General features: G+C 33.9%; 1 protein-coding gene across 1 annotated transcript; it reads right to left on the minus strand.

Moving 5' to 3' along the window:
• Positions 1-24,577: 24,577 nt before the first annotated feature.
• Positions 24,578-25,600, minus strand: LOC110904849 (NDR1/HIN1-like protein 13). Its single transcript, XM_022150724.2, has one exon. It carries the CDS (start codon positions 25,465-25,467, stop codon positions 24,700-24,702), a length of 768 nt encoding a protein of 255 aa, XP_022006416.1. The 5' UTR covers positions 25,468-25,600; the 3' UTR covers positions 24,578-24,699.
• Positions 25,601-25,809: the final 209 nt, after the last annotated feature.

The raw sequence follows: 25,809 nt of genomic DNA on the forward strand, positions 1-25,809 counted from the left end.
TCAAACATAATCAGGAACTCAACATCATTGAAACGTTCATTATATAATCATGAAGATTCGAACATGAAAAAGTACTAAAGTTTCATACAAACAAGAATACAACATAAAGTTCATTCAAGAAACAAGTTTATAACTACTATTACATAAACTACATTAAACATAAACTAACATCAGCTCATAACTTGCAAAATGATCAGAATACATGTTCAAGAACAAGGAATCGAACCATAAACAAGCAAGGAATTGACGGGTTGGATCGGTTATGCTTCTACTCTATCTTTAAGCTTCAAATGGGTCTGATCAGGACTGCTTCGGAACCCAGAAATCGCCCAGAAACATGGAGAAAAACCCAACATTTTATCAGTAGCGAACGCTGCTATTTATAGGCAATTTTCAGTTTGGCACGGCCATGCGACTGGTCGCACGGCCGTGCGGTCAGGTGTTGTCGGGTGACGTCAGTTTCAGCGATCCCGAGTCAGCCAAGTGGACTAGTGGACAACTTGCCAAGGTCACCAGATTGGCACGGTCATGCCACTGGTCGCATGGTAGTGCGACATCATCAGAATCGTGATCAGAAAGTATGGTCCAGGTGGTGCATGGGGGTGCGGTTGGCTCGCAGGGGGTGCGGTTGGCTTGCAGGGGGTGCGGTTGGCTCGTAGGGGGTGCGGTTCGAGAAATCAGCGGCACCATGAGTCGCACTGGCAGTGCTTCCGAGGTCGGAGGTCTCGCACGGTAGTGCGGTTGGATGCACGGCCGTGCGACACATGGCAGTCATCAGATTTTTGTCTGTTTTATCAGAAATGCATCAGAATTTGTCCGTTTTCATCAGAATTTTCCTTTATACTCTGTTTAAGACCTGAAAATATAAAAGTACCGATTTTGGTACCTAACCGTCGTGTTTTCGGTCAAAAACGCTTAAAACGGAAGTGTTTTGGGGTGTATAAAAACATGTATAATTTAACGTATATCAGTATTCTTGTCATTTTACCTCTCCAAGGACTATTGAGTAAATAACTTATATCAAGGGACTAAATGTGTAAAAAGATTAAGAAATAAGATATAAATAAAAAAACCTAGTTAAAAAAAAATCTTTCTCTCTCCTCTCTTCTCTCTCTCTATCACCTACCAGAATTAGTCTGAAATTGAAATTCGTCTGAAATTGAAATTGATTCTTCTTTTTGTTCAATTTTAAGGGCTTCTTCAACAATATTAACGTTCTTCACGACAAAGAATGACTTACTCCGTCGCAGCTCCGGTAACAAGGAGTTTCTCATTCCGACGGTTGCCGAGGGTTTGTTTTTGTTGAAAATTGCTTTAATTGCAGCAGCGGCGGTGGTAGAATAAGAGGTGGAGTTACGGCGGGACGACGACGGAGCTACAGCGGCGTTAGCGGGTTGATCGAGAGTAGTTAGGCGTTCGCAGAGGCATGACGGACAGAATCCATTGAAGTTTTCGTCAGGATGACGGTTGCAGATGAAGGAGGAGTGTGGTGGCTGCAATGGCGGTTGTGGTGGTGGATTCATGACTGGTGGTGGTGTAACGGTGAACACAGGGCTCATGTTAGCAAAAGCAGTGAAAGGTGAGTGTTTAATGTGAGCATGAAGAGGTTTACGTTATCGAGAGGGTTTTTCATCGAAAGGTGAGAGAGAATTTTTTTTAATTGGTTTTTTTTATTTATATCTTATTCTTGAATCTTTTTACACATTTAGTCCTTCGATATAAGTTATTTAATCAATAGTCCTTGGAGAGGTAAAATGACAAGAATACCCTCATGTGCAAGGCACATGACCATATTTAACAAAAAATTTTGACTGAGTTAGGGCTAAAGGACATAACGTGCAAGATTTTGAAAAGTTAAGGACAAAACTCGTCAATTTTAAAGGCAAAGGACACCGCCTGCAATTTGGTACAAACGTAAAGGACAAAACGTGAATAATTAATTACGTTCTCTCTCATTTTTTTTCTCTCACCAATTACTAATTTTTTAATTCTAAAAATATAACCATTATATAATATATTGTTCCATCTAGAACATGATTAAAAGCATTGTAGAAGTGAATGTACATATATGTATTATACGTATTCACAATTTAAAAACGTATGTACATATGTGTACATTAACAAATATTGTTCCATTCAATCATCTTCTTTAAGTGTACATGTCCGATTTGTAATGTGCACATATGTACATTCATAATATAGTTCTAAGAAAGAAGTTAATGATATGGTTGTTCAACATGGTACATATGTGTATAGCAAGTATCTGAGATGATTGTTCAGCATTGTACATATGTGTACATAACAGTCTCAACACGTATATACATACATGTACATTAACAAGTCATATTTTTAACACGTATGTACACATATGTACATTATCACACCTATTATCTATATTCAGAACAAGTGTTCATTATCACACAAGATTCATGATTAGTACATGAAGAATAATCACGGATATGCAATTGTAAAAAAAATGAATATTTAATCCAAAAATTAAAAAATATGTAATCAAACGTTCTGTAAATAATCCATTCTTGCATGATGCAATTAAAAAAAATTAATAACATAAACATATGAATTCATTTATTAAAAAAATAATACTTCTTACTCTTGTGTGAATAGAATAATCCTTTATCAAGGGCCTGCTGAACGACATGAGTACAGAAAAATGGAAAAAAAATTATTTTGAATTAAGAGAGACTGAGAAGATAATTATGCAATTTAAGAAAACTACCAAAATTAAAAGTGTAACTTATATACAATGATTAAAAAAAGATTTAAAACAAATTTATTGTATAACTAAAATCCTACCTTTAACAACTAATAAGGAAATCAATGGTCCTATTAGTTCACACAGTTCATTATAAAGATGTTGTTCACAAATGAACCTAGTCCTATATATATATATATATATATATATATATATATATATATATATATATATAGGGTAGGGATATGGTAAAACGTGTTTAAAATGTGAGAAGGGTAAGAAGTGTTTTAAACCATTGGATATTTGATCTAATGGTTGAGATCAATAGTGTATAAAAATGTAAATTGTGTTTTAATTAGAAGGACCTTATGTAAAATTGAAGGGCAATAGTGTCTTTTCAGATGTTTCAAATATGGTAACCGTATCCTACACAACCAAAACCCCCATTATTCTCCTAAAAACTAGCGACTTCCCTTTAAAAGTTGATTATCCGATTTCCTTGACTATTGTAAGACACTATACAGTTTAATTAACAAGAATATGTTGATTTAAATCAGTTAATAATCATAAAACACTATGAACCAGAAAATTAAGATGTTTGTACAGAATATAACACTATTGATTGGGGATGAAACACTATAAAAGGAAATTAAGTTGTCTTTACATAATATAACACTATTGATTGGGGATAAAACACTATACATATAAATATAAAAAAAATAACACTGTTAATGATAAAACACTAAAACAAAACTTACCCTAAACAATTCAATGTATAAAACACTATTGATTGGGGATAAAACACTATAAAAGGAAATTAAGATGTCTGTAAAGAATATAACACTATTGATTGGGGATAAAACACTATCAAAGGAAATTAAGATGTCTGTACAGTATATAACACTATTGATTGGGGAGAAAACACTATACATATAACACTGTTAATGTATAAAACATATGAAAGGAAATTAAGATGTCTGTACATAATATAACACTATTGATCATCCATATGACACTATACATCTAAATATAAAAAAAATATAACTCTGTTCACGATAAAACACTAAAACAATTATAATTGATGAAGAATTGATGAAGAATGATGCACATGAAATTAATTGATAAAACACTAAAATTCAAAAGAATCCCTAAAATATCTCATCGCCAGTTTTTTTGGCAGTTATCTTGGAATCAATTAATTGATAAGAATGGAAAATTACTAATACACCCTTTTGAATTAATTAAGATAAAGGACACTTGTCATTCCCAAATTATTTTTCACACTTCTCACAAAATTTGAACTTTGTACAAGATCCTCTACCTATATATCTATATATATATATATGTATATATATATATATATATATATATAGGATAAGGATCATTACAGAACACTAATTATTGCGAGAACAAAAAGAACAACTCTAAATCACTAAATTTTGGGATTTAAGGTTCATATTTCTTGAATTTTATGTTTCTTACATTTATATATGTATTATATACACATAAAAAAATCATATATTTTTCCCTACCCATAGTCTACATACATGTAGGTAATTTAGCCTACACATAACCTACATGTGTGTAGGTTATTTAAAAACTGAAGATTTTTCATATTTTGTTTTAAATTCTAGTGTGAGAAACGATAAATCTTACATTTATAACATTTTCATTTACTTTTTAGGTTTTTAGGATTGAAAAAATGAGTGATTCATTTTTTTCTGCGTGTTCTCGCAATATTTAGTATTCTGCATAGAACCTTCCCCTATATATATATATATATATATATATATATATATATATATATATATATATATATATATATATATATATAGTGGAGAGTTCAAATGAGAAAAATTTTTTGTAAGAAGAAAAAAGAACAAATTTCAACCAATAAGAATGCTTTATTTTACTTCATTTAATATAAGTATTTAATGTTACTATAAGGGTACATTGGTAAATCTACATAGGTTATTAATTTGTAGTCTTTCTCTTTAATAGCTAATACATTAATTTTTTTTGTAACTTATCTTCAAAATATATATTTTTTCAAAAAAATTAAATAAAACAATTTAAAGTGTAGGATAAATTAGAAGTTGTGTAGGATAAATTACGAGTTGTGTAAGATAAATTTCAACGTGTAGGATGAATTTTGAAATATGTGGGACAACTTTTTGATGTGTGTAGGCAAAAAAAGTTAATGTGGAGGATAATAGTCTTTATGACTAATTAATTAGTCAAAAATGATAATAAATGAGATAAGTGAAAAACGATTTAATATTTTATAAAATTACCCTTTGTTCTTTTTCTTCTCAATTAAATTTTCTTCTCAAATGAACCTTCCCCTATATATATATATAGGTACGAAATTAGGAGAAAACGCCCTAAAGTGTGAGAAAGGATCCTGGTTGAACACGTGGCGCGCGATATAATTAGGGCGTAAGGGCTTTTTTGTCATTTTATCTTCCACTTTTCCAATTCGTTGTCACAATACTGCTTCATTTTTTGCGTTTAAGATTTTTTTGGCATTAACCGAATTCAATAATTACCTGCTGTTTTACTGGTCTCATTGTATTAATCTTTTTGTTTCACATAGAGAATATTTTGGCATTTATGGCATTTCCAAATCGTCGGCCAGTGGAACAACCAAACTGAATTTCAAAGAAACGTTTGTCTTTTGAATCTTTGATGTTTAGTTTTTTTGGCGTTTCTAAGATGAATGGTATATATTAAATATGACGTTTTGGGTTTGGTGTATTTAATGGAAGGTCTGAGATGTTGTATATATAGGATGTTTTTTGCGGTTGTTTTAGGCGGTATTTTATTATAATAAATGCTAGTAATTAAGTCTCGTCGTTTCAGTTACTGTTTCTTTAGCTTTATCGTTTAAAAATAAAGTTTGGCGTTTTATATTTAACGGCGTTTAGATTAGGAATGATGTTTGCTTTGTAATCTAAGGCGGGAAGTTAATGGTGTTTTATTCATGATTTGGCGTTTTCGGTAGAGAAGTCAAAAGACCCTTTTACCCCTAATGAAGCGCGTCCCACATAGTAAAATTGATGTTATTTACGAAAACACCACCGCGCAATCTAGCCATGGATTGTTTTGATCTGACGATCCATAATCGTTCTCACACTTTTCACCGTTTTCCCTAAATCCTAACCCTATATATATATATATATATATATATATATATATATATATATATATATATATATATATATATATGGGGATGGTTGAAATGAAATCCACTTTTAACGCGAAAACTCGAAAATTAACTAGAAAAGCCTAAAAGACACACCAAATGTTTTTACACTTCTTTTTTATTAAAAATCGCTAGTTTTTGTATATAAAAAAACTTTAAAAATTTTTTTTTGTAGTGCACACATGTAATAGTACACATGTGAACTACAAAAATTTTTATTTTTTTCTTTGAAATTTTTTCATATACATAAAATAGCGAAAATTGGTAAAAAAAAATTGGTATGTTTTTTGGGGCTTTTTTTAGTTAGTTTTCAAGTTTTCGGGTTAACTAATGGTTTTCATTTGAACCTTCCCCTATATATATATAGTAGGGATCATGCGGAAAGTGTGTTTTTCCTAGAAAGTGTAGGAAGCGATTTGGGCCATGAGATGAGTGTGTTTAATGGCTTAGATCAAATGGATGGCATTTTCGTAATATCTGAGTTATATATTTAGAGACTTTTAATATAGTGAGGGTATTTTGGTAATTGGAAGTGTTTTAAATCAGTTAAGAAACTGTCATATCAATTACCAATCCCTAAATTCATGCGATTTCCCCTCTTTCTCTCTCTCTCTCTCTCTCTCTCTCTCTCCCTCTCTAAACCCACCTCCAAAAACCTCAAAATGGTGATAGGGATTTTGTGGGTTAGGTGGCGGCGCAGGATGGCGCTGTGGTGGTGGTGCTCAGCGACCAAAAGGGGGTAGGCAGAGAGGAGCGGCTGGGGTGACGCCGCCGCCGACGATCAGTCAAGGTTTCCGGCGAGCCCTTTTCGAATCCAGGTCAGTCTCATTTAACTTTAGGTTACCCGATTCACTTCCGTGTCTTCGTTGTATGATTTAAGGTTGATGTGTTTTACCAATTTAAGGTTGATGTGTTTTACCATTTTAAGGTTGATGATGACAGTGTGTTGAAGAAATCTGCTTGCTGTTAAAACACAATGTCAAGAAATCTGCTTGCTGTTAAAACACAGCGTCAAGAAATCTGCTTGTTGTTAAAACACAACGCCAAGGAAATTTGCTTGCTGTTAAAACACAATGTCAAGAAACACAATTTCAAGAATCCTCCAGCAATCTGCTTGCTGTTAAAACACAGCGTCAAGAAATCTGCTTGCTGTTAAAACACAACGTCAAGAAATCTGCTTGCTGTTAAAACACAATGTCAAGAATCCTCCAGCAATGTTGTAAAATCTTTTTTTACGAATTCCTGTGAATATGTTGTATGGATTGTATGATTTAAACTGAAACTGACAATTTGAATTAAATGGGATATTTAGTTTCCATAATTTTCTGGTTAGTTAGTTATCCTAATAAAATAATCCATAATTAAAATAATATTCAAATTACACAATTGCCCTTTTAGTTAAAATCCTTCAATGCCACATGTCGCGTTCTTATTGCTTCCTAGACTTTCTAGGAAAAACACACTTTCTACCCAACTCCTACTCTATATATATATAGGGGACCGCTAAAATGAAAACCACTTCCAGTTGTAAGAACCATGAGAACTACACCGTACGGGGCGAGTTGGACCAAAAATTTTTTTCATAAATTTTATTTAAAATTTACGGTACCCGTAAAAACAAACTTGTGGTGCTCAAAACTACACTCACGACATTTTTTTTTTTTGAATTTTTTTTACAAATGTGTTTATAATACACGCATCTACGTTTATGAAAAAAGATTTTGGTCCAACTCGCCCCGGATCAAAAAGTTCTCATGGTTCTTACAACTGGAGGTGGTTTTCATTTTAGCGGTCCTATATATATATACGGTAGGGTTCTAGAGTGAATACTAGGTTGAGAGTAAACTGTGTGAACTAATATGGGTCATTGGATTACATCATCTTAAGATTTTTAAACAATGGCAAGATTGTAATTATAATGTTGTAACCTCCATTTAAATTAATTGACAGAAGGGTATTTGCGTCTTTTGTAAATTGCATTTATTAAACAATATAATCAAAATCCCTAAAATCTCGCTAGTTTCCGTATATACAAGATACACAACTGTTAGTGTATAAACATGTGTACAGTCTTGCTAGTATTAGTTTATACAAGATACACAGATTTTAGTTTATACACATGTGTACAGTCTCGCTAACTATCAGTTTATACAAGATACACAACTTTTTAGTTTATACACATGGGTACAGTCTCGCTAACTATCAGGTTATATAAGATACACAGCTGTTAGTTTATACACATATATACATTCTTTTATACATATGTGTATTATATTAAAAATGGTTACATATGTGTATACCAACAACATATAATATATTATGCATGCGCATGAGTAGATTCATATAAAAATTATGAAATTAATGAAAACGAAACATATCACATGTATGCAAAAATAAATAACTTCATCATATATTCAAATAAAGAGGTAATGCCCAAATATAATTACAATTTCAATCTTAGAGAAAATTTTCAATATTTATTGAAAAATATAAAAAGTTAAAAACAATATATTATGATATCTATATATATATGGACAATAAAAGAAAAATAATATTAATGTTAAAATTAAAACAAAATCTATTGATAAAGAAATGATAGAGAAATAATTAAAAATAAGAGAGAGAGAGAGAGTTAAGAGAGGAGAAAATTAAGAGATTTTAATTAAACATACTTGGTTAATGTCAATCTTACATTTTTAATCTAAAAAATGATCAAGGGTCAAGATTAGTTCACACAGTTCACTCTCAAGAAGTTTTTCACTTTTGAACCTAATCCTATACATACATACATATATATATATATATATATATATATAGGTAGAAGATCCTGTAAAAAAGGCCTAAAGTGTGAGAAAGATAAGAAGGAACCTACACCATTAGATCTTTGATCTAATGGTTGAGATTAATAGGGACCAAATTGTAAAATTTGATTTATTTTTTGGACTGAATTGAAAATTCTAGGGGTAATAAAGTCTTTATATCCATTCAAAAAATGGAAACTGTAAATCAAAATCCCTACAATATCTCTCTCTCTCTCTCCAGATGATCTCCATCTACGATTTTGATCTCTCTCATAATCAATCTGAAGAAGAAACACGACAGCGGCCAATCGGAAGATCAAACATGATAGCGGCAGCGGCGGCGGTGGTGGTGGTGGTGCGAGCGGCAGCGGCGGTGGTGGTGGTGCGAGCGACAGCGGCGGTGGTGCTGGTGCGAGTGGCAGCGGCGGTGGCTCGGTGTTCATGATCGTCATCATCGTGTTGAAAACAACGGTTTCCGACGGATTTGTTGTGTTTTTTTCGTGAAGTTTGGGTGCAAACTGTGGATTGTTCGTCGATTGAGCGGTAAATATCGTCGAGCAAAGTGGAGGAGAAGGTAAGATTGTTTTTGAATCTTGTGGAAGCTGAAGCAGAAGCATCCATGGTGGTTTTGAATTGTGTGGAGACGAACAGAAATGAAATCACATTTTGAATCAGAAGGTATATGAATGAATGGTGTTTTTTTTTTTCTTTTCTGAATAGTGTTATTTTGTTTCTGAATGGTGTTATTTTGTTTCTAAATGATGTTATTTTCTTTTTCTGAATGGTGTTATATTTATTTACTGAATGGTGTTATATTTTGTACTGAATGGTGTTATATTATTTACTGAATGGTGTTATTTTGTTTACTGAATGATGTTATTTTTTGTTTGCTGGATGGTTTTTTTTTTTGTTTCTGAATGGTGTTATTTTGTTTCTGAATGGTGTTATTTTTTGTTACTGAATGGTGTTATATCTTGTACTGAATGGTGTTATTTTGTGTACTGAATGGTGTTATATTTTTGTTTACTGAATGGTGTTATATTATTTTCGTAAAAACACCTGGAATTGAACTATGAATTTTTTTAAAACACCATGTCATGAACATGGCTCTGATTCTGTGAATGATGCAAAAAAAATTAAAATGAATGATGTTATGGACGGTTATATTCCTTAAATCAAGGATTTTCTCTCTCCAAATCCTTAAATCAATGATTACCATATTTGAATTTGTTAATGCATTTACAATCTTACCATTTTCAATTAATTTAGATCTAATGGTTGAGATTCTTTCTTACATTTCTCACACTTTTGGTCTTTTTTACAATAACTCCATCCTATATATATATATATATATATATATATAATGTAAGTATCTATAGAAAACCCACTTTAGTTTAGAAAACCCGGGAAACTCAAAGCTCCCGATGTTTTTTTTTTTTTTTGAAAAATTTACACATGTTATATACATGTTTTTAAGGGTTTTGGGCAAAAAAATCAAAAAAGTGCCGAGTAGATATTTAAAAAAAAATAAACAAGTTTTGGTGTAACACATGTTACAAATATGTCAGATGAATGTAACATGTGTTACACCAAAACTTGTTTATTTTTTTAAAAAATATCTACTCGGCGCTTTTTTGATTTTTTTTGCCCAAAACCCTTAAAAACATGTATATAACATGTGTACATTTTTAAAAAAAAAAAAAAAACATCGGGAGCTTTGAGTTTCCCGGGTTTTCTAAATTAAAGTGGGTTTTCTATACATCCTTCCCCTATATATATATAGGGGCCGCTAAAATGAAAACCACCTCCAGTTGTAAGAACCGCGAGAACCAGTTTCTAACCATTAGATATTCAAGATCAATGGATGAGATTAAAAGTAATTAATATTAAGGGTTTTTTACATATTTCCCCTTCCTAAGCTGTCTTATTACATGTTTCCCCAACCCGAAAAATCAATTACATATTTCCCCTTCCTAACTCATATATATTACATATTTCCCCTTTTCATTAAAATGACTCTTATTTATGACTATTTTACCCTTAATGAACTTTTAACAAAATATTTACATATTTCACCACTCTAATATGTAAAATCAATTACATATTTTCCCAAAACCATAATACTCAAAATAAAGACATAAATTCCGTTCAAAAACATAAAAATCGTTCATAATAAATTCCGTTCAAAAAACATAAAATTCGTTCAAAAAACATAAAGTCCTTTCATAATAAATACGAGACCAAAAATTCGAAATCAACCGCTCAACTTTCACTAATTATTTTCACGTCTTTTTTGTGCTATTTCCTCGTCCCCTTTTACTTGTTGAGGCTTGATGTTGCGTAGGATCATCAGGTGCTGAGTTTTTGCACGTCTTTTCACGGTGTCCATACTCACCACATCGTGGACATTTTTATAGTTTTTTAGGCTCGTCACCTGGTCTAATTCTATTCTTTCTTGGTCTCCCAAATGGGTATATCTTCTCCTTATTATCTATATGCATCCATTGATCCTTTGTAGGCATTGGAGTAACTTCTAAAGCATAAGTTAATGATTCTGCACCCAATTTCTACATACCACATTCAAAATATTAATGATTCTACTCCATTCTCCTAAGATGATGTAAATGAGTTATTTTCCATATCATGTTCCATATAAATCACTTGAATAAATAAAAGAAATAAATATAAATCACCTGATGATACAAACTGGACAAAATGATACTAACCTTTTCCATTGCAAATAAACAGTTTAATTTAAGCAAACGATTAAAGAAATAAAAATTCTATAAAATAATGTAAAACAAGGCAGAAGATGTTAATTGTTGTTCAAGTCCATTATAAAGAAACGATTAAAGAAAAAAAATACTATAAAATAATTTAAGTTGGGCATCAGCTCCAATCACAAATATGTAGCCCGTTCTCAGTTAAGTTGGGCTAAAAATCCACCATCGGTGATTGAGAAGATTTGATTATGATAGGCTGGGTTGATTGCGAATGAAGAAGATGAACAAGATTCGATTATTAACATACCTGATGAAGCAGCGATGTGTAGCGGAGGAAGAAGAAAGGTCGTTGTTGTGGTAGGGTTTTGGCGTGTGGATTATACGAAATATGAAGATGAGTTATTTTGAGGGTAATTGGGTAATTTTTCAAAAAAAAAATGTGAAATATGTAATTGATTTTATTGTTTGGGAAAATACGTAATAAGGCAGCTTAGGAGGGTGAAATATATAAAAATCTCTGATATTAAATAGTTTTTGTCTTATTATGTCTTTAGTATTTTAATCCAAAAGGATAATATAGTAAAATTACTTTTTTTGTCTTTTAAGGGAGGAGGGGTGGTCACTAGTGATAGAATTCTATCACTCTCAATATCCAATCAACTCATGCCATGTCATCACCCAATACTCTATCACTAGTGATAGAAATGTAGTGGGGGTGGTCACTAGTGATAGAAAATAACTATTTAAAAATAGCTAACAAAAATTGAGGAGCTAAATTTGAACTTTTCATCAAACTTTTCATTAAAAATAGCTAACAAAAGCAAGCCAACGGTCGAATTCTTCCAACTTTCAACGCATGATATATTTCACTCGTTGAAAACTTAACGCGTGATGGGGGTACCGGCAGCGGTGTTCGTGGAAGAATAACGAGTGACGGGGGATCCATCACGGAGAGAGATAGGATAAGACATTTGGAGTAAATGACCGATATATCCTTGTTGTTGGCAACACCTGATTGGTGGAGAATGGTTCTCATGGTTCTTACAACTGGAAGTGGTTTTCATTTTAGCGGCTCCCTATATATATATATATATATATATATATATATATATATATATATATATAGGATAAAGATCCGTTAGGAACCACCCCTTATTGCGAGAACCGCGAGAACCAGTGTGAACACATGGCAAAATTGTAATTATGTGATATTTATTATAAAAACACGCGCCCCTCTTCACAACTATGTTCAGATCCACAGTTAGGGTTTCTTTCAAGTTAGGGTTTCATTCATCGGATCAGAACTTTGTATACATCGACGACATACGACGGTGACTGACGGCGTTCACGCAACTCACCGGAGTTCATGGCGGCAGCATCCGGTCACGGTGTTTCCAGCGGCATTCACAACGACAACCCACCATTTACACCCTCTACATGGCATCCTCTGATTCATCAAGTGTCGATTCTCACACATCTGATGTTACTCCTCATACATTCTCTTATAATCCTCCTCATATCTACATGGCATCCTCTGATTCATCAAGTGTCGATTCTCACGATTCTCACACATCTGATGTTCCTTCTCATACATTCTCTGATAATCCTCCTCATACATCTGATGTTGACATTGTTGGTCTATCTGCTGATAATACAGTTGACAGTCACAATACATCTACAAATACAGAACATCAAGAGTTGCAATTCATTCGATTTGTGAACAAAGGTATTATGTTGACTGTAAATGGTGTATATACTTTGTAAATGATATTATATTAAATGATATGCACATGTGCATTATATTTACTGTAAATGATGTTGTATTAAATTATATTCACATGTGCATTATGTTGATTGTAAATGATATTGTATTAAATTATATGCACGTATGCATTATGTTGAAAATTAGATTATGTCGTTGATGTACGGATTCTGAACAAGTGCCTTATGGATGACTATCCAATTATGTACAGGATGGCAACAAACAAAGGGGCTTGTGTGGCGGACAACTACAAAAAAAATAGGGGAGGTGACTGTGTGGGATTGGCAATGGAAGAACAATCCGACAACCGGGGAAGCATTGGTGGAGTTTCTGTAGCTTTTGGCGTTGCTGAGAGACACCAGAATGAAGACGGGTCAATATGGGTGGGGTTGGCACTCGGAAAAATAAGTCGACTTTCAATGTTAAAACCATTAGAGAGTATTTGTGTGTCACAAGCGGGGACCCGTCGAGTGGCTTTGTAATGACCTGGAACGGCTGGGCTACACCTAAAGCCAATATGTTAGCATGGAAAGGCGTCGAAGGCAGCTTACCGACAAAGACGGATCTGGAAAAAAGGGGAATTCAGATCAGCAACACATTGTGCCTGGGCTGCGGATACGAGCAAGAAATTGTTGAACACATCCTCATTACGTGTTTGACTTATACGATTACTTAGTTGAATACATCATTTATCCGGTAATCACAACAAATTACATCCTTTTTTTGTCCGATTATATTGTTTTTTGTCATCCATATACAAATAAACATAATTTCACTTGTAACCCCTTTGTAATACAGATGGCATCCTCTGATTCATCACATATATACCCTCCTCGTCAATCTGATAATGACATTAACAAAGTTACGTCAACTTCAGCTTATAAAAAGACCTATTTTTTATATCCATACTATTTAATCTATGTCTACATCAGAAAATGTCATTGTAGCTGAACACTCAATTTCCGCTGAATACTCAATTTCCGATGACAATACTTCAACATCGACTGCTATATCACCCACAAATCTGGACCAACAACAATTGCAATTTATACCAACAATTACAATTTATACGATAGGAGACTAAAGGTAGTATACATAAATAGTTTTTACATGCTTGATAACTCTATGTTCCTATATCAGTGTTTATTTATCATTGTTCATTGTTTGTTTTTATAGTTTTTACATGCTTTACTACTCTATGTTATTAAATCATTGTTTATTTAACAAATGCCTGATTACTCTATGTTCCTGTATCGTTGTTTATATAGATTGTTCATTTTTTTTGTTTATCTGCTTGATCATTGTTCATTTTTTTTGTTTATCTGCTTGATCAATATAACGATCATGCACATGTGCATTATGTTGATAACACCCATACTCATCACCGATCATGCACATGTGCATTATGTTGATAACACCCATACTCTTCATCTGTAAACTGTTAACCATCATTAACATGAACATGCACATGTGCCAACAATCCATAATCATCACAAATAAACTGTTAATCATCAGTACATAATTATGCACATGTGCATCACATTACCAACACCCCATACTCATCACCAAAAAAATTGTTAAACATTTATACATCGTGCGTATACACACCATATAGCATATACCACATTAATCACACCATATACCATATACCATGCACCATATTAATCACAATCTTATATGTTTTTCTTTTTATTTATACAGGAACAACTACGACTTCTACATATAATGGCACAGCATATTGGATACCCGATGTTGATGCTGAATACATCCCTATTATAAACAGTACGATTAACAGTTAGGAGGACGTTGATTCCAATGATACCGATGAAGATGTTGATGATGATGCTAAAGACCCTGCATATATATATGAATCTGAGCAACCTCGTAGACATTCATCTAGGCGTGTAGACATTCATCCAGACATCATAAAACATTCAACGATTCTTGATTATCCTATATATGATGACAAACAGTTTCTAAGCATTATTCTTTTTGTTTACAATCATTTTGCACTGTCTGTATACGTATTCATAGTTTATGATTGTGATCATGATACTTTGATATCAATTACTTATTATACATAAGCGTATGTAATTTCATTATTGACCACCTAACATATATTACCAACATGGTTACCGTTTAGAAAAATGCACATGTGTATACATGTTTACTGTTTCACCTCACATGGTAATTGTTTCAAACAATGCACATGTGCATACACTGTGCATACATGAATATCTTAACTACATGTAATCCATTTTCCTTTACATATACATCATCATATGCAATGTGGTACCCCATACGTAATAGGGTACCACATACGTAATATGATACGTTATATCAAACTTTGCACATGTGCAATACCAACATTTTCTATACCAAACAACATAATACATCAAATATTAACAAACATACCAATATACCTGAACAATCAAATAGAGTTTTAACCCATCAACCACCATATAAAACATCGTATACGTCAAACTTCTTATATCAACCGTTATCGTAAAAACTACCCACATATTACAATCAAAAGACATCAAGAAAACAAAAAGAAATTGTCTTTATAAATTGCATATCCACAAACTACATACATAACATTCGCATTGTTTCACAACCTCACACCTTCTGATCTTCTTTCCATTTCATAACTATCTTCCAACACTCCTCCTGTTTCAACGCCTCTTCGTCCATCATTTTCCCTGGTATTTTTCATCCATCAACCTATTAATCAAATACGTCCTTGTTCTCAATCCATAAGCAGCTTCGAATAATTTTTTCCTGCACACATTACATATATTACATCAATTATTTCATGTATGCCCATGTGAAGTAAACATATTACATACAATATGTACAATGTTTATGTTTTAAGGTAATAATGTACGTGTGCATATGCCGTAATACATTCATATTAATTTAATCTCACAAAATATGCATATGTGCATAACCATGCACATGTGCATTAACATGACTGACCTTATCAACAGGTTTGTTTCAATAAAAAAACTTAACCCTTACCAAATCAAATTTCATAATACCACCAATCATATTTAACATTAATTAGTAACAAAACTATTTTGACAAACTATGCACATGTGCATAAGTTTTTTTTTTAAATGTAAATGTTATTCACAGAAGCCAACCTCCAAAACAGAGGCGGTCGAACCAACCACTACAGCAAAATGAAAAACAACAACTCAACACAAGAACCTAAAGACCGAAAACTAGCAGCTACCTTATATCAAAACTACACCATTTTTCCCAATTCACGGACCTATTTTTGGACCGATTCTTATACCATAAAAAACTGACGGACTTAATATTATGGATAATCTCTCCGGGTTTAACTTGAGTCTCCGAGAACCTTTTATTGTTCCTGGCTAACCATATAAACCAACTTGTCACGAACATAATGCCATGTAAATCATCTTTCACTTCTCTATCCTGATTGCAAAACTCAGAGGCAATTATGATATCTTTAGCCAAAAACAGAATACAAGGACTCACCTTGCACCACTGACTGATGTGATAACAGACAGTTGACGCTACCCTGCACGAACAAAGAAGGTGTTCATTTGTTTCATCGCTATCGTCACTCAGACAACATTTCACGTCTCTGCCCTAACAGTTCCGATCCCGAAGTGCAGTCAACATGGGAATACGATCTAAAACCGCCCTCCAAACAAAAAAGATTTCATTTTTTGGGACCCATTTCGACCATTTCACAACGTGCCTGCTGCTGAAATCGGAGCCGTTATACAGGAAGTTATTGACAGTCTTGACCGAAAAATCAGAGTCATTACCTCCTAACCATCTTTGCCATCGGACAAAGTGACATTATCGAGGAGCCCGATCAACTCGTGCCATTCCATTAATTCTTCGGCCGAGCTTGGGCTTCTCGACCAATTCCAAACCCCCATTAAGTTTTTATTATCCTGATTGTACCGGTCCGCCACCAGGCATCGTTTATCTTGTTCCATTCTAAATATATCTGGGAAACGAGTTTTGTGCATAATTGACCTTATTAACCTATTTTATCAAATTATGCATAATTATACGCATTTTCATCAATGTGACTGACCTTGTTAAACTAATATAGCAAAATATGCATATGTGCACAACTATGCACATGTGCATTAACATGACTGATCTTATCTACAAATTTGCTTCAATAAAAAAACCCTAACCCTTAACAAATTGAATTTCGTATTACCACCAATCATATTTAACATTAATCAATAACAAAACTACATACAAAAAACACATAAATACCACATTAGAGATCGTGATATCACAACAGTCGCCCCTAATCCCTAAAAAATTATATACATCACTATAATTTCACTAATACATATATGAAACTAAGATTTAAGCCTCATATTCACATATAAAATATCTGAATCGACCATTAAGCGTCATGTTAACATATAAACGTGCAAGTTGACAAATTCTCGCAAACTATGCACATGTGCATGGCATAACTATGCACATGTGCATCAACATGAATTACCTTATTAACCTATCCTGACAAATTATGCACATATGCATAATTATACACATTTGCATCAACATGATTGACCTTATTAACCTAATCTGGCAAAATATACATATATGCATAACTATGCACATGTGCATTAACACGGATGACCCACAAGTTTGCTTCAATAAAAACCCTAACCCTTACCAAATCAAATTTCGTATTACCACCAATCATATCTAACATTAATCAGTAACAAAACTACATACAGAAAAACACATAAATACCACATTACATATAGTTCTAGCACAACAGTCACCCCTAATCCCTCAACAATCATATATATCACACAATTTTCACTAGTACAGATATGAAACGATGATTTAAGCGTCATATTAACATATAAAAATCTGAATCGACGATTAAACGTCATGTTATCATATAAAACTGCAAAACAAAGAGTATAAACTTACAAATTTTTAGAACGGTGTAGCGACACTGAATAATCTGTCAATTGGACGTTTATTCTTCAGATTCTTCCTAATTGTGGCAGAGCCTTCGATGATTATGCTCTTATTGCCCTAATTTTGAGCAGATGACGAATATATGATCGATTATTATGTTCTTATTGCCCTAATTTCGATTACACGACGAATACACGATGAATGGTAAGATTGACATGGCGAATTTTGGAGATTCTGGTGTGTTGGATATGAACTGGATGAAGAAGTTTGTAGATTTTTGGAGTGTTGGACGTGAACTGAAAAAAAAGAGGATTTAATTGCTGTTTGAAGTCCAGTAAGTGGGGAAGTGATAGCTGATTTAATTTTTGTTATGTATTTACAAAATTGCCCCCTGTTCACATTGGTTCTCGCGGTTCTCACAATAAGGGTGGTTCTCGCATGAACCCTACCCTATATATATATATATATATATATATTATAACTTGAACTAATGCATAAATAACCTAAAATTAACCATCTTTTATTAGTGACCCAAACCACGTTAGAGAGTTCTGACATTATTCAACTGACATTGGTTCGGTTCATTTTATTATCAGTACGATACCAACAACTGGTATAGTTTATGACACAAAAAATAAACTTCTCTGAACACTACTTAGTTCGTCACGATAGCGGTGTCTTGCTGAGGGGAAATCTATGTATGTAAATATTGGGTGGTTCCACTGGTGGCACGATGATACTCCAGTGGTCCGTCAGTGATCCAAATTTGCAGTTCAAAAAAAAAAGTATTAAAAAGATTGATATAACAACATGGCCGGCCCTGAAGGTGGACAGGGAGGACCACAGGCCAGACCCCGATATTTCGAGGGGCACCTTATTTTTTAAAAAACTCCGATATGTATATGTAAAAATAAATAAATTAATATGGTATACTCATACAAATACCAACATAGGCCCACTTACAAGACTCTTTTTATTGTCTAGATTAGTTATTAGCCCATTGACATTAGGTTTAGACTTTAGACCTTTAGTGAGCCCAATACTCAATTTCGTTAAGGCCTAAGAGCACGTTTTTACGAGCTCGAATAGAGTATATGAATTCTCAGGGCCGACCCCTATATAACAAAAAAGACACACAAATATAAAAGATAAAAACTGAAAAAGATATAAAGGATTTATTTATCAAATATAAAAGATAAAAACTGAAAAAGATATAAAGGATTTATTTATAAAAGTTCATTTTTATTAGAAAGACAAAGCAAAAAGATCCTTTTTTGTTATACAAAAACTGACTTGTCTTACTACCGACTACTGTTATTAAATAGGGAGTAACTAAGTAATTGAAGGAGATATTTATATTTCAAAAAAATATATTTAATAAGAAAAGGTCAGACTCTTGACTAAGACAGCATCTTTGGAGCTTGGACAACGATAGATTATAAATTGACACGATTCTTAAAGACTTTCAGAGACTTGTTAAAATCATGAAGTTAAGATACAGAAAACAATAAATTTTTATTTCTTAAATGATTTATATGTTAGAACATTGAAATATAATTCATAATATATTTTAACTCTTGCCGATTATTTGACCAAAGTTATCTATTAATTTAGGCATTACAAATGTTTAGATGATTAAAGTACGAAATATTTGAAAAAGGAAATATGATATTATTTTTTCATGAAATGAAGAATAAAACTAAAATATTTATAGAATAAGCCGTGGAAGAAAAGGCAACTTGGCGATATGGAAGGCCGGGTCTCTAGTAAATAACTTGTCCAATAGTCGACCTAACGTCATTTGTTGCCGAATTCATTAGGTTACTTCGCCTATTTTTATATACCTATATGATATATACACACATATAGTTATTTATACATAATACTAGAACGGTTCCATGTGAAAAACGTAGGTGACAATATAGGACAAGGGTGGACCCATTAAATAGGCAACGGTCAAGTAACTCTAGACTTATAGATTTTATATGTAATTTATAGTGTAGTGGAAGTCAAATGATTTCATGAGTTTTTAGACGATAACCTATATAAATATCATGTGAATGAAATAATGAAGTCATTTGGTTGGATTGTTAGACACATCATTCTTCATTAGAGATTACCATGTTTCGAAACTTATATTGGTTATCCAATCCTTGATTTCTTTTACTGCTTGACAACTCTGGATAATAAAAAAATGATTCACTGGATACAATCAGTTGAACTACATGTGGTATAAAAGTGTGGGATACAATCAATTGAACTGCCGGCTATTGTAATAAACTAGTAGTGAATAGTTAGTTAGGGTGGGGGTATGGTTAATCACTCTAGGGTGATTGAGTGATTTTCTACCCAATAATATTGTGCCATGTCAATTCCCCATTCCACTTCTCATTTTGCACTCAATCAGGGGTATGGTTAATCACTTTAGGGTGTTTGAGTTATATAATTTTTTATTGGTTCTTCTCTCCTCTCTCTCCTCCGTCACTCTTCTCCACATCAGTGACTATACCCCGATTTCCTTCACCGAATACCCACTCACCGAAACCATTCCTCACCCCGGTGTGGTCACCGATCGGTGACACACACTCACCGCATGAGTCCCCGCACATTATACCCCCCATCCTTAAATGTGTATAACTATCACTATTTCCAAACAAACTTTAAAGTCACCAAAAGTAACATTTTGAAAAGGAAACTCGAGAAAATGAATCATCTTCAAAACGCCATATAGAAAAAAAAATCAAATCGAAAACCTTATAATTTCCCTATTATAAATAAGCAACATTTTGTTGCTTTATGTTCTTGTAACATATGTATGGGGAGTGTTTCAAAAAAAAAAATTGATTTTTCATTTATCATCCAAAGGTTTTTATCTCTCCATTTTAACCTCTTTGAACTTTTTATTTTTAACCTAAAGACTTTCATGTTTTTCAATTTAACCCCAACACTTTTTTTATTTTTCAACTTTGGTCCTCTATATATTTTTCATCTTTCGCAAGTTTTTCGTTTTACGTTTCGTTCAAAATTCTGCGAGTTACCACGCCGGAACGTGTGTGTGGTTCAATGTTTTTTTGTATGTGTTTTCCGTTTGACAGGCCTGTCGTAACGCGTCTATTATTCTCCGTTTAACAAATTTGTTCCAATGCGCGGGTCCTAAATCGACTTAGTTTTTTCTTTCTACGTTTTACGTTTCGGTCTAATTTCTTCACATTAACATGCCGCAACGGGTGTGCGTGATTCAACGATTTTACGTCTATCTTTCGTTCAGTGTTATGTTTTCTTTTTTTAATATTTTATTCTACGAGCTCTTCCATTGTTGGTGGTGTGGCATTGGGGCTACCTGACATGATTTTACAAACGTGTTTACCCCTATACCTCCTTTATTTAAAAAAATATATTTTTTACGTGCATATCTTTATGTACGTGTCGGTATGAATTCGATTTGCTCTATTCGACGTAAACTTTTTTATGGAAACGAGTCAGATCAAATATAAAACGTTTTTGTTTAAAATATACATTTTTTACGTGTATACTTTTATGTACGCTTAGGTATAAATTTGAGTTAGTGTATGTTTCAACGTAAACTTTTTTGGGAAGTGAGTGAGGTCAAATATAATATGTTTCCGTGCTTATTTTATGAATGTTTCGTTAATTTTGTTTCGAACCGAGTAGAGTTAAATTGTGGTTTTTTCCCTTTTTTTTTCAAAAGTTCTAATTAATCTCTTTTGATTGTACGTGTTAGTTTTTTCATTATACCCGTTACGTTTTCTATGATATGTCGAAATGCATGTTTTCATATGGGTAACTCATTACATAACGTTTGGACTAATCCATTCGATGTTTGCGATGCACCCGCGCCGCAACGCGCGCGGATGTTATTGCTAGTTACATTCAAAACCCCAACTTATTCAATGACCTAACTTAATCTAGCAAAAAATATATATATAACAATAATAATGAAAATAAAATAAAAAGTGGTGACCACGGCAAGTAAAAATCTCACTTGATAGCCAAATGATTGCTGAAAAACTAGGACTAGTAAAGAAAATTTATGGGTTTTGTTCCTGATTTGGAGCGCCCATTTACTACTATCTCTGGGCATTTAAAAGTATAAGGGGTTGTTTGTTTAGCTTTTAATGGTTCAGACTTCTTACTGGTTCAGCACTTAATGGTTCAGACTATTTGTTTCGTGAGCTGATGTCTGAATGGTTCAGATATTTGCCTCTGAATGGTTAAGAATTATACTGAGTCTGAATGGTTAAGACCTCTAATCTGAATTAGTCAGACATTTGCCTCTGAACGGTTAAGCATTATACTGGCTCTTAATGGTTCAGACCTTTTACAGGTTCAACACTTAATGGTTCAGACCTCTTATTGGTTCAGCACTTAACCATTTAGAAGTTGCCAAACAACCCTAACTTGTAGGTTTTTCAGACCACCGTGGACATGATTCCCTCCAACATACATTGATATAACATATATCTATCTGTTTATCTATCTCTCATCGACTCTTATCCCCCTAACTAAGTCGTCGCACTCCTTCCTATACTCTACTTTATGCGTGAGATATTACATCATGTTTTGTTTTCTTCCTTAATTGAATGGCTATGAAATATCTTTTGTTTTGCTCTGTGTTAATAATATTATGCTTACATTCTCCTTTGATGAATTGATATGTCGCATAATCACTTCCCTAAGTTTTGAGTTTTTGCCATGAGTGACTTGTCTTCATTAGTTTTTTTGGGATTGCTGCTACTCACAACAAAAGGGGACATTTTTCTCTCAAATATAGTACTGTTGAAACATTTTAGATCATGCAAAGATGTCTAACTACAAGTCGACTGCTACTTGCGTTGATACTAACTCTAAAGTCGATCAAACAACTCACAGTTGAAACCCCTCATAACGGAATCTCGTTCGTGATTTACACAATGTTGTAGAAGGCATTAGGCGCTAGTCGGGCGGTGAGGTATGACTTAAGAAATAACTGGATTAGGATTTGTATGTGTAATTTTCCAAATATATACATATATAATGTTAGTTTTATACTTTTTATGTACAAATTCACAAGTTTAGGGACCAAATATGAACTAGTGAATATGAAGGGGTTAAATGTTAAAACACCCAAACTTAAATAAACCTAGTCATCCCCATCGTTCACATGCGCTGCTTTTTCCTCGCCCCATCTCTTCTTTCATTAGACGCAAGGACTCCTTCATAGAGTTTCATCTGATTTCGAGGTAAGAAGTCATTTTACTTGACCTATTTGGTCCAATTGCGACCCAAATTCATTCAATTTTGACCGATTTCTGACGATTTGTGACTGATTTTAGGCGAATTTGACCAAAGTTGACTTTAAGCGCCTAGTTTGACCGATTGGCCAAATCCGGGCGGTAGATCTCTGATGAACAAATAATCTCCGCCTAGGCACGATTTTTACAAACACTTAAATTTACAATACTTAACATTCGCTTGATTACACATCCCATATGACATTCAACAAGTTTGTCTTTATTTGCATTATCCTCAAGAACCACACTATTGTATCTCACTCTAGTATGAAGTTGAATACCATGGAGTTGCTAATGTTATTAGAAGATTATGTTGTATACACAATCTACTTCTTGAGCTCCATTGTCCTTTATTTTGCACGTGTATCGCCTACTGTGACAATGATAATGTTGTATATATGTTGACTAACCCGGTGTAAGGCCAATGAACTAAACATATTGTGATCGATATTCGTTATGTTGGGAAAATGGTGATGGTTCTGTTTCGCATTCTTCATGTTCACTCAACCTTTCAATATCTTAACACTTAACAGCTTCACCAAGCAACTACCATCATCCATGTTTATCGATTTATGTACAAGTTTGAATGTTTGTCTTCCTCTGGTTCAAGCAAATATATTGAATTAAGGTTAAATTAAAGATTGGTTTCTCTCTATTGTCGCAAATATGATGAAAACAATCGTATGATTGACACAATACATGATCATCATCATCGTACTCATGATTGACACAATACATTGATTGACACAATACATGATCATCATCATCGTACTCAGTAAATCCCACCAATAGCAAAGTTAGAGTCTAAGGAGGATAAGATGTAGGCAGTCTTACCTCTACCCTATAGAAATAGAGAGGCTACTTCCAGTAATACCTTCGGCTCGATAGTAGTTTTGCATCATGCCTTGGACATAAGGCACAAAACACCTAGCAATTGAGACAAATGCCGATTAGTGCATTTACCCCCTTGTCTTTCGGCTATCAACGTCATCACATGATACATGATAAATCATCCCCTCTTTTAACGTTTTTTTCAGGAAATTAGTAAAATAACGTTAAAATTAGTGCACTATATACGCACCGTAACAATACCATTACCAAAAAATATATATAAATGATGAATCCATACATACACCACTTGAAAAAATCGTTTTTTACTATATAATCCTAAATATGGATCATAATATCAATCGTGTGTATGTTTCTTATCTTTACAAATAAATAAGGGTAAACCATTTACGAAACTACCAACTTTTATTCTCACCACAAATCCACCCTATAACCACAACTTTTAGACACGATCTTTGACTTCTGTACGAACCGGTCAACAGCTACGTCACACTTAACGGTAACCTTCATCTCCCACGTCTTAACGGCACCAACCTTAACTTTCACCGGCGCCTTCACCGTCAACTTCAATGGCACGCGCCGCTCCCTCTCTTGCTTCACCAACCGCGAGTGCACGTCACGCGCCAACACAATATTCTCGCCTCTTAACACCGTCTGTATCACCGTCACGTTATTCGCATCCTGCCTAAACGTCGGCAACACGCCGTTACATAACTTAACGTCGCCGTAATGCACGTCGACGGAGCTTCCTTTTCCGACGTAAAACACCGTTAACTTATCGTTAGGGTTTTCAGATCTAATACCAAACGTTATTTTCGGAGATATCGGTGCCGATGACGTCAGATTGATACCGGTTACAGAAACGTTATCGATCGAGTATTTCAACTTCTCCGGCCGGAAAACTAGGTACAGAACTCCGGCGGCGACGGCGAGGAGGATTAGAAGGATGAAAAGGGCAGCGAGTGTCCAGCAGAAGCAGCGGCAGCAGCAACTCCGTTTAGGTTTCCGATTAGCGAGTTTTTGGGCTTTGCGAGAGTTTTCCGGTGGCGGAATGCGGTAGATCTGGTCTTTAGGGATCTGGATGACGTAAGTGCCTTGCGGAAGAAGTGGCTTGTGGTCGGAGATGGGTGGTGGCTTGACGGCGTCAGGAGGCGGTTGAGAGTGAAGATGATCTGCCATTGGAGTGAAGATGTGGAGATTTTGGAATGAAGATGGAGAATGGAGTTGATATAGGGAAGGGTAGGTTGGTGGAGAGGCATTAGGGTATGTATCCAGTGGGGAATGAGCTGGTTGTTGGAGAGACGGAAGTGTGACAGCGTGGCAACTGGCAATCACCTACGCGTTCAAGTGGTTTTGCGACTAACAATTCAACCCAAATTTATTTAAATAAAAATACTAGTTCTATATCACACAAATTTTATACCAAGTTTATGGGTATTTGGTTAGACTGGGTACCAGAGACTGGGTACCAGGTGATAGGGATCAGCTCGGTACCATAGTGCTAGGGATTAATAGCTCGGT

Source organism: Helianthus annuus, chromosome 14 (assembly GCF_002127325.2).
Source record: "Helianthus annuus cultivar XRQ/B chromosome 14, HanXRQr2.0-SUNRISE, whole genome shotgun sequence".
In the NCBI taxonomy this organism is placed as follows: domain Eukaryota; kingdom Viridiplantae; phylum Streptophyta; class Magnoliopsida; order Asterales; family Asteraceae; genus Helianthus; species Helianthus annuus.

Coding starts and splice junctions, on each gene's coding strand:
- LOC110904849 (XM_022150724.2), bottom strand. CDS start 25,467: ATGGCAGATCATCTTCACTCTCAACCGCCTCCTGACGCCGTCAAGCCA.